We start from the raw sequence: 10907 nt of genomic DNA, 5'->3' as shown, positions 1-10907 counted from the left end.
TTATGACTTGTACGTGCGGTCGGAATTGAATTTCGAAAAGTTCGGAGTTGATTTGGAAAGAAAACTCTCATTTCGGAAACCTTAAGTTGGAAGAATTTACTAAGGTGTGATTTTTGAGTAAATGACTTCGGAATCGGGATTCAAAGGTTCCAACAGGTTCGTACGATGATTTTGGACTTGGGCGTATGTATGGATCGGGTTTTGGATGACCCGGGAGCATTTCAATGCCTATTGTGGAAGTTGACATTTTTGGAAAGATTTCATAAATTTGGGTTGAAGTGCATTTCAATGCTATCGATGTCCATTTGGGCTTCTGAGTCTGGGAATAGCTCCGTATGGTAATTCTGGTATTGAGAGCGCGTCCGGAAGTGGATTTGGAGGTCCGTAGGTCATTTCGGGGTTATTTGGCAAAAAATAAAAATTTGAAGGTTTTTGGAAAGTTTGACTGGGAGTGGACTTTTTGATATCGGAGTCGGATTTTAATTTCGGAAGTTGGAGTAGGCCCGTAATATCAATTATGACTTGTGTGCAAAATTTTAGGTCAATCGGACGTGATTTGATAGGTTTCGGCATCGAAGGTAGAAGTTTGAAGTTTTAAAGTTCATTAAGCTTGAATGGGGGTGCGATTCATTGTTTTAGCATTGTTTGATATTATTCGAACGCTCGACTAAGTTCGTAATATATTTTGGGACGCGTTGGTATAATTGATTAAGGTCCAGGGGGTCTCGGGTGAATTCCGGAAGGTTAACAGATCGATTTTTGAACTTAAGAATTTCTGATGCTTAATGCTTCTGGTGTAATAGTACCTGCGTGACTTTGGCCGCAGGTGCGAGATCGCGGGTGCGGCGAATTGCTCGCAGAATCAAGAATGTACTGGAGTTGGGGGAGCTGCAGAAGCGGACTGGAGAAGCGTACCTGTGAGTGCGCAGGAGCGAGGCAGCTGCCGCCGGTGCATATAATTGCGCAGATGCATGAGAGCAGGTCGCACCTGCGATGCCCGCAGAAGCAAAAAGGCTTCCGTAGGTGAGAGTTCTTGGCTGGGCAGTGAGGACCGTAGGAGCGGAATGTGGACCGCACATGCGGAGCCGCAGGAGCGACTATTGGACCACAGGTGCAAAGGTCGGGCTTGGCAGTGTGTTTCTTTAAAACGAGGGTTTGGCTCAATGCTACTTCATGTTGTCCATGGGAGCTGATGTTGGAGCACTTTTGGAGTGCCATCTTCATCAACTATGATGGGTTAAGTGATTTCTTCACATTGTGAGTTAAATACATAATTTTTATATGGATTCAAGCATGAAAAATTGTAGGAATTTGGGATTTTGAAGAGAAACCTAGAAATTGGTATTTTTGGATTTTGAACACGAAATTTGACATTGAATTTGGAATGAATTATATATTTGAGTTCGTGGGGTTATGGGTAATGTTTATCTTCGAAAATTTTCGAAATCCGGGCACGTTGGCCCGAGGGTGATTTTTATCGACTTTTCGAGCAGAGTTGGAAATTGTTGTAAATTAAATTATAATGAGTATTAGAGTATATATTTATGGGTTTGCACATTTATTGACTAGTTTTGGAGCATTGGGCATTGGTTTGAGTTGTTGGAAGGGCTTGGGAGCCGGTTTTGGAATTTCGGAGCAAGGTAAGTTTCTTTTCTAATCTTGTAAGAGGGAATTAACCCCATAGGTGAATCAAATCATTATGTGCTTCTATTTATGGGGGCTACGTACGCACGAGGTGATGATAGTTTATGCATATCTACTATTATGATTATGTCTGGATAGTCTAGGACCCATATCTTGTTGTACTTGCGATGTTGCGCCCTACTTGTTAATTTAATTGCTTAAAACATTTAGAAAATCGATAAAGGAATTGTAAAAAGCTTAAACTTCATTTACTTGACCATTAAATGTGAATTTGTAATTCTTGGAATATTTGCCCCTTAATAAATCTTGAATTGGTTGTTTAATGTGTTTTTTCTTTTGTGGAGCGAGCTGAACGCCTCGGTAGCAGAATGATACATCTATGGTCCGTGCCGTTCGACCCTCGGTAGTGCACAATTTAAATATTTATGTTGGATCGGTCTATACGACCTCAGCATGATTTGCGCATTATTGAATTGGTTGCTTTGGAATTTATGATAATTGATATTGCTTCATTGGCCTGAGATACAAAATGATAAACGATGAAAAATAAATTTGGAAATTTCTTATTAATAAAAGAATTGTTTATTTATTTCATGATATTGAGCTTGCAACCGTTCTACGTAATCCATGCTAAATTATATCATTGATATTTTATTTATAGCCCATATTAAATGTCGGAGCCGACCCCTCGTCACTACTTCTTCGAGGTTAGGCGGGATACTTACTGGGTACGCATTGATTTACGTACTCATACTATACTTGCTGCACATTTTTGTGCAGGTACATATATGCCTAGTGGCCTTGTGGGAGCAGAGGCACGTTTATAGCGGCGACTTAGGTGAGATGCACTCTATACTACGATCCGCAGCCAGTAGAGTCTCCTTCAGAGTATTTATATTTTTTAGTCCAAATTGTATTTAGGACATATGCTGTATTTTATTTTACATTCCTAGTTGATATTCATGCACTTGTGACACCGGATTTTGGGGTGATTAGGGGTTATCCTGTATTGAAATTGTTAAAAATATTATTATTTACACGGTAAATTCCATCTTTTACTATTTAATTGAAAGAAATATGATTTCAAAAATATTAAAATGAGAACCAAACTAAGTATTTATTTTTGGCTTGCCTGACAGCGGGGTCCGGCGCCATCACGACCTTTAATGGATTTTGGGTCGTGACAACATGGTATCAGAGCACTAGGTTCACTTACGTCTCACAAGTCATGAGTGAGTCTAGTAGAGTCTTGCGGATCAGTACAAAGACGTCTATACTTATCTTTGAGAGGTTATCGGACTGATAGGAGCACTTCCCTTCTTGATTCCTTATCGTGCGATTTGATTCCTTTGATGCTTATGCCTTCATTTCCTTCCTATTCGATCTTATGCGACGTGAAGCGCTTGTTATAAGTTTGGAATCGAGGAATTTTAATGGAACTACTGATTTAGAGCAGGATGTTTCTCCCTGCGTATTCGATTGGGCTAATGTTGTCGCCTTGTGGAAGGGTGTTTTGTCATCTCAGCTCAGTAGCGGTATTTCTGATGGTTTTGGGGCTATACACCAATTGCTATGATGTTCATGAGCTGTTATCGCACAATATTAAAGTAATGGTAGGATACTTGTATACGTGTAGGGGCAGTGAATGAATCGAAAGGAGATTTTTCTCAATGCGTGATTCAGAGGTTCAATGTTTTATTTCCTGCGGAGGAAAGGCAATTAGACTAAGAATGTTCAGGTTGGATTGATAGAGTAACGAGACTTGGTATCTTCAAGTGTGGTGGAATCTTCATCCGAGATGTGGTGCCGTCGTCCTTGATTGAATATGTTAAGTTTGCCGGTGTTATGGCGTTCTTCAAATCGCCTTTAGGGCAGAGTATTGTGAATGGTGCCAGGGAAGCGGCTGTCAGATGTCGTAGTGTGCTGTGGTTTAGAATCGAATCGGTAATCCTAATGTTGATGGCTCAAGGAGGATGATCTTCGAGGAGGTTTAGAGTTGGCAGCGATCTGTTGGTTCGGGTGCTACGGAGATGAATTCTGAGTTAAGGCAACAACTGGGCAGCGAAGGATGAGGAAAAAGGTGTCTTGCGGTGGTTAAACTTCTAGAAGGCCAAGTGTAAGAAAACAGAAGTCGAATAGTTTCTTAAAAGAGAGGGTTTGACCAAAGTGGGAGAGTGGCAGAGTAGCATATGGGTTCTGTGGTAGGATAACTGCACGCCTTGAGGAAAGTTTAGAGTGATTTGGGGGATTCATGGGGGATAAGGAGTCTTGGTGGGTTCCAGAGTTATGCAATGGTAGCTCCAAGCTAAGTGGGAGAGCCCCCCCTCCCTGTCTACAATTTGATTGCATGGTTATCTACTTTTGAGGTTTCTGGTTATCGGCATATTAGTGGGTTATTACGACTAAAGAAATAGAATATCAGTGGTAATTTGAGCAAAGGATTTGAGGAATGTGTGCTGTAATTGGCCTTATCGATTCATGTTCAGGCTTTGGGAAGACTCAGAGTTTATGCTTCGTGTAGATGTGAAGTACAAGAAAAGTGATCCAGCCGGGTGCTTCTTTGAGAGAGTGTTCATGTTCTAGCAAGGCCTTGGAGTTGGTTATATTCGGGACCAAGCAAGAGTGGGCGACTCTCAACAACGGTCCTAGTGGATTCAAAAGTTGAAGTGCGGTGCCTCAAGATTTTGAGTCCGTAGTATGGTTAAGTATCGAGCTTTTGCAGTGGAATATGAAAGGAACCGGGAGTATTCTATGTTATTTTCAGTCTGTGGTGTAGCATTGGAGGAATGGGGGAAAGTAACTTCGGATTCATAGAGGGATTATCAGAATGGGTGTCCCAGTTGAAGATGCGAATATGCGCGCAAGGAGGGTATGAGATGGTTCGTGGGTTTTGAGACAACGTGGTCTCGTGAAATGAGATCACTCAAGATAAGTACAGATTTGGGTTCGTTATATTTTGAATGGAACCATTATTATTCCTAAAGCAAGTCCAGAGTAAATTAGAAGAAGTCGGATCGGTTAGCAATGGTTGAATTGGCATGATGGTGGCAATTATCAGTTCCTTCAGCGTGTTAAGTATACATGTGACTTGTGGCGGTACGTGCGAGGCTTGACGGCCACCATAATTGATTTTATTTGGAGGCATTCTAGTATTATGGCCTGTTATGTGTAGATGGATTCCGTAAGAGTTTTGGTGGTTTAGACCACTACTTGAGGTTTGTATTTTCTGCAGTTATGTGAATTCAGTCACGTGTTGCAATAGTTCTCCTGAAATGAGTCAAGTGAGAGGTTCCTCTATGATGAAGTGTGTATTCTATTAGTGGTTCAGGAGTTATGATAAAACTATTGTACTCTTGCGTATTGGCACGATTAGGTGCAGTGAGTAGTATGGGAATTGGAAGTTGAGGATCAAAGCTGCGGTTCGGTGTTGACAAGAATGTCACAAGCTCGGATGAGCAGGAAAAGGGATTCAGATGTTTAGAGTAAGCTGGTATGAATTAGACATCCCGAAAGTAATTATACTAATAGGATTCCTAAAGGTAATCATGTAGGATTCCTAATGTGTAGTATTATATCCTAAAACTAATAGGATTATAAGGCTAATATCTAGAATTTCGGTTATGTCCTTTTATTATGAGTTATTATGCTTAATATTATAAGGTCATTTTTGTAAACCGACATTGTATTCTTGCTTTTATATTAATATAGATATATGGGACATGTTCCTAAGAAACCATAATAGTACAAGTGTAGAGAATATCCACTAGAATATTCTCTTTTAATATCCTACCTTGACAAACTAGCCGTTACAGCTCTTATCAATGATATTCAACCTCGACCTCAACCCTTGTTGACATCTCGACTACGACTCTTGTCGACACTTCAGTCAGGGACATTGCTGCTTCTTGTGTTATTTCGACTAACGTCGACTCGAGAACTCTTCCTTTAATATTATCTTCGTTCAAATACTCTAGAGATAAATTTTGACCCATACACTTGTTACAAGTTTACGACGGAGTATCTCTTTATTGGTGATCGAGGCAAATGGAGCCTATGTTCAATATATTGAACCGAACTTAATATTTTCAATACGGAAAGGCTTGAAAGGTTGGAACCAAGTAAGTAGAGGAGCCTTAGGATCGCGACACATGTCAATTAGCTTAATAATCAGCAAATTAAGTTAATTGGGGGACTTAAGGGCATATATGGACCAACTATTGGACGTCAAGGGCATGGATGAATCCACCTATTAACGACGGTCATATTTGCTCAATTTCGCATAGTAAAGGGTATATCTAGCCCTTTTCTATTTTCGACATGGAACATGAATATGTTACAAATATTATTGCATGTTGCAACGAAAATTCATTAAAATAATAATAAATACTAAATTTTGACCCCATAATTTTATAAGTACCGTAAATTAAGTACTAAAATTTTTAAAAATTAAGTACGTTAAAAGATTAAATCCTACGTCTGCCTCATAAGGGGATTAATCCTTTATCCTAGCAGATCCCACATGTCAATATCAACTGAAAAGTGGCATTTCCTCATGCAACAAAGTTGGTGATGAATTATCAGCTTCCTCAATCCCATTATTGTTGTAATTGTTAGCTAGTAAATCGGCCCACCATTGAATTCCATCATCCGTCAATTCTTCAGTTGTTGGCTTCAAATTATCGTTGAATCTAATTATTTCGCTGCTGCCTTCAATATCCTTATCTACAGTATTTGTGTTACTTTTAACACAAGTATTTGTCTTTGAGAAGGTTCGAGGCCGAGGTCTGAATATGGTGATCTTCTTTGCTTTTTGCTTGCTCTCCTTTTGATCATGAGGAGCAATTAACTTCTTGCGAAGATGGCTGTTCCAGTAGTTTTTGACATCGTTTGCCGTCCTTCCAGGAAGTCTACCAGCAATAAGTGACCATCTAAACAAAATAATAAGGATAATTAATCAAACATGCATGTCTTTTACTCTTCTTGGTTACTTATGGAAAAATCATAGTAGTGTTAGGGTTCATTTATATAATTAATTAAGTCTTTTTCCACGGAATATTTTTCAGTCATTTTCCGATGTTTGATTATTAGAATATTTTTTTCAAAGAAAACATTTTCTATCAAGGAGAAAAATGACTCCTGCAAATTAATGAGCAGAACTCATTTTTGATACAGCTATCTCAATTTTTAGTTTTATATCACTTGCTCTAACTACTTTTAGACATTGTATTAATCTTTAGAACTCAAATATTTGATTTAAACACACTGATTACTAATTTATTCATATATATATATATATATATAGATTCCAAAAAATACTACTCATCAACTAAACGATGAAAAATAACAGCAGAAGCTGTTTTTTATAGTAAATATTTTTCTGAAGAATATTTTTCATGGAAAATGAGTATCGTGCGTAATATATATATATATATATATATATATATATATATATATATATATATTCCAAAAAATACTACTCATCAACTAAACAAAATATTATATTTTTTCAAAACTATTTTTTATAGGAAATATTTTTCTGAAGAATATTTTTCATGAAAAATGACTTTCATCAATATCGAACACAATCTTAGTATTTTCTCGATTTGGCAAAGAGAGGGAAAAGTTGGGAGTGGGTTAATTGGTAAAGAAGAAGGGAAAGGAGATAGAACGTGAGTTTAACATGAAATAATATGGCCATCAAGTGTTTGAACTTAAACTTGCCTGTTGCCTAACAGCTTATGAAGCCTCAAAATGAGATCTACTTCATCAAAAGAGAAGTCTCCTCTCTTTATATGTGGCCTTAGATAATTTAGCCACCTTAATCTGCAGCTCTTTCTGCATCTATTCAAACCTGCATACATATTTATATAAAACATGACAATGTTATATTATCACAATGTACATATCTATACGGCGAAAATGTAAAAATAATTTTTACACTATGACATCACCAAGATAGAAAATAACAAGTGATAGTTTAGTGAAACTAGTTACCTCTAAAATAAGATAAGTAACCTGTTACAATAAGTAGAATTACATTAATATTTTTTTAGCGGGTTTGTCGACGAGAGTTTACCAGCTCTAAGAGGAACTTGATGCCACTTTCCTTCTCCATATTTCTCGATGCATTTTTTCAATAGAACATCTTCTTCTTCAGTCCATGCACCTTTCTTCACTCCTGACGACGACTTATTAGTACAAATATTCATGATCTTGGTATCTCAATGCAGAAGTACACGTAGAAAATTAAATACTTATGTATTAAGCATTACTTGGAATTGAAAAAACCTCTAGCTATTGCTAGCTTGCTTTGCTAGATCTTCCCACTGATTTGAAGTCATAACTTCCAGTTCTTCTTTATATACACGAGTTGATATGATTTTGAGAGATGCCCGAAATTGTAACGTGGACACACGTTTACCACGGACGGACAGCCTTGCATGAAATTTATGAAACCATAAAAAAAAAAATTCTAAACTCTATGAATTACAGTGTAAACAAGATTTTCAAGATCTAGTCCATGTATTGGCATTGTAAAATAAATTTACAGTGTCAAGTCACTATAATCTAAGTTATAACATAATAGATTTAAGTTATGAATTCTAAAAATATAAATTTCTTTTACACTACAGTCTGGTTTAACACATATAACATATTAGTTGACTTTTTTAAAAAAATTATATCACCAATTAATATTTATCATAAGCATTTATCTATAATAATGCATATGGTGTTCATTGACCTAGAAAAAGCCTACGATAAAATCCCAAGAGAAGTTCTATGGAGATATTTGGAGGTTAGGGGTGTGCCGGTAGCATACATTAGGATGATTAAGGACATGTACGATGGAGCTAAGACTCGGGTGAGGATTATGGGAGGAGACTCGGATTAATTCCAGTGGTGATGATGTTGCATCAGGGATAAGCTCTTAGCCCTTTTTTATTTTCCCTGGCGATGGATATACTGACGCGACACATCCAAGGGGAGATGTCATGGTGTATGTTATTTGCATATGACATAGTGTTAGTTGACGAGACGCATAGCGCCGTTAATGCTAGGCTGGAGGCGTGGAGACAGATCCTGGAGTCTAAATATTTCAAGTTAAGTAGGACAAAAATAGAATACTTGGAGTGCAAGTTCAATATTGGGACGCATGAAACAAAAGTGGATGTGAAGCTTGATACACAAGTCATCCCTAAGAGAGATAGTTTTAAGTATCTTGGGTCTGTAATACTAGGTAATAAGGAGATTGACGAGGATGTTACACTCGTATTGGAGCGAGGTGGATGAAATAAAGGCTTATCTTCTAGTGTTATGTGTGATAGGAATGTTCCACCGAGACTTAAGTGCAAGTTCTTGTAACGACCTGATCGATCGTTTTATGTAATTATGCCCCGTTACCCCTTTGTATGATTCACACATGTGTGTTTATGACTTGCGGGCTTGGTTGATTTCGTTCCGGAAAGCATTCAGGTTGATTTGGATCCTTGATTCTTGACTTAGAAGTTTAAATTAGAAATTATTGACCAAACTTTGACTTTTGTGAAAACAACCCAGAACTGTGTTATTATGGCTCCGATAGCTTCGTATCGTGATTTCGGACTTGGGCGTATACCCAGAATTAGTTTTGAACGTCCGTAAGCTGATTTATATTGATTTGCCGAAATTTCGCAATTTGAAGTTTAAAAGTTTGACCGTAGGTTGACTTTTAGTTATCGAGCTCGAAATTTAATTTTGGGACTAAGAATAGGTCCGTTATGGTATTTGGAAATTTCTTGCAAAATTTGATATCATTCAAAGTTGAATTGATAGGATTCGGACGCTTAGTTGCAATTCTAGAAGTTCTTGAAATTTTCTTTGAAATTCATCCATTTTAATGTTCGGTTCGTAGTTTTAGATATTATTTTTGTGGTTTGCGCGAGAGAGTTTGTGTGATGTTTTTAGACTTTTGTGGGCGTTTGGTTTGGAGCCCCAAGGGCTCGGATGAGTTTTGGACATGTTCCAGAGTGGTTTGGACTAAAATTGCAGAAATCTGATTTCTGGTGCTCTGGTGTCGCAATTGCGAACACCAGAGTCACATGCGAAGGTGACAGAAGCGGAGCAGTTGTCATAAATGCGACTTCCCCTTCGCATTTACGAAGGCAGCATGATTATAGCTTAGTTCGCATTTGCGAACAATTTGTTCGCTTTTGCGATGGCTCTTCAGTTCGCAATTGCGATGCCTCTATCACAACCGCGATGCATGCTGAGGCTGTCAGGGCTCGCAAATGTGAGCCCTGGTCTGCAATTGTGAGAGTTCGCAAATACGAACCCTGTGTCATGAATGCAACATCTGCAGCGGGTTAAAGGGCTGGGAGATAGGATTTTTGAACTCATTCTCTCATTTTTGAACCCTAGACTCGGTAGGAGGCGATTTGGAGAGGGGATTTTAACCTACAAATCTTGGGTAAGTGATTCTAATATATTTCTAATCATATTGCATCCACATATCTTATATTTTAACATCAAAATCAGGTGAATCAAAGTGAAAATTTATGAAACTTTGTCAAGTTTTTGAAAAAAAAGAAATTGAATTTTGAGAGTCGATTTGGACTCGATTTTTGAAACTAATCACATATGTGAACTCGGGGGATCATGGTAGTCGGATTCTATCACTGGACCAGGGTTTTGCCCGAGCGGGCCCCGAGTTGACTTTTATTGACTTTTTGGGAAAAGTGTAAAGATCTCAACTTTATCTATTGTAAATGAATTTCCTAGCATTGTTTGATAATATTAAGTCGATTTTGGTTAGATTTGAGCCATGTGGAAGCAAATTGTAAGGAAAAAGCTATTTTCGAGTGTTGAATTGGCCTAGTTAAGGTAAGTGTCTTGCCTAACTTTGTGTGGGAGAAACTACCCCTTAGGATTGGTATTGATTGATACATTTGTGTTATGTGAAATCCGTGTACGCAAGGCGACGAGTGGGTACACGGGTTGTACGTGGTATTTATTGTTGATTATCATTTTTTGAAGCTATCTCTTTCATTGTTGATTATCATTTTTTGAAGTTATTGTTCATGTTATCTCTCTCATTGTTGATTATTATTATTTGACGTTATTATTCATGTTTTCACTCTCATTGTTAATTATCATTATTTGAAGTTATTGTTCATGTTATCCCTTCTCTTGTTGATTTCCATTATTTGAAGTCATTGTTACATGTTATCTATTACCTTGTGAGTTATTCTTATTTAACGTCATGGTTATACATTATTTCTTATTGT

The 10907-nt window shown here is 37.7% G+C and overlaps 1 protein-coding gene across 1 annotated transcript; it reads right to left on the bottom strand.

The window, feature by feature from the left end:
* Window positions 1-6172: 6172 nt before the first annotated feature.
* Window positions 6173-7853, bottom strand: LOC107791353 (transcription factor MYB114-like). Its single transcript, NM_001325518.1, is given in 3 exon segments — window positions 6173-6572; window positions 7366-7495; window positions 7721-7853. Coding segments are annotated over 3 exon segments (663 nt in total).
* Between the last annotated feature and the right edge of the window lie 3054 nt (window positions 7854-10907).

Source organism: Nicotiana tabacum, chromosome 14 (assembly GCF_000715075.1).
Source record: "Nicotiana tabacum cultivar K326 chromosome 14, ASM71507v2, whole genome shotgun sequence".
NCBI lineage: Eukaryota > Viridiplantae > Streptophyta > Magnoliopsida > Solanales > Solanaceae > Nicotiana > Nicotiana tabacum.
Note: the sequence above shows the minus strand (reverse complement) of the source record. Positions and strands in the feature narration are given on the sequence as shown.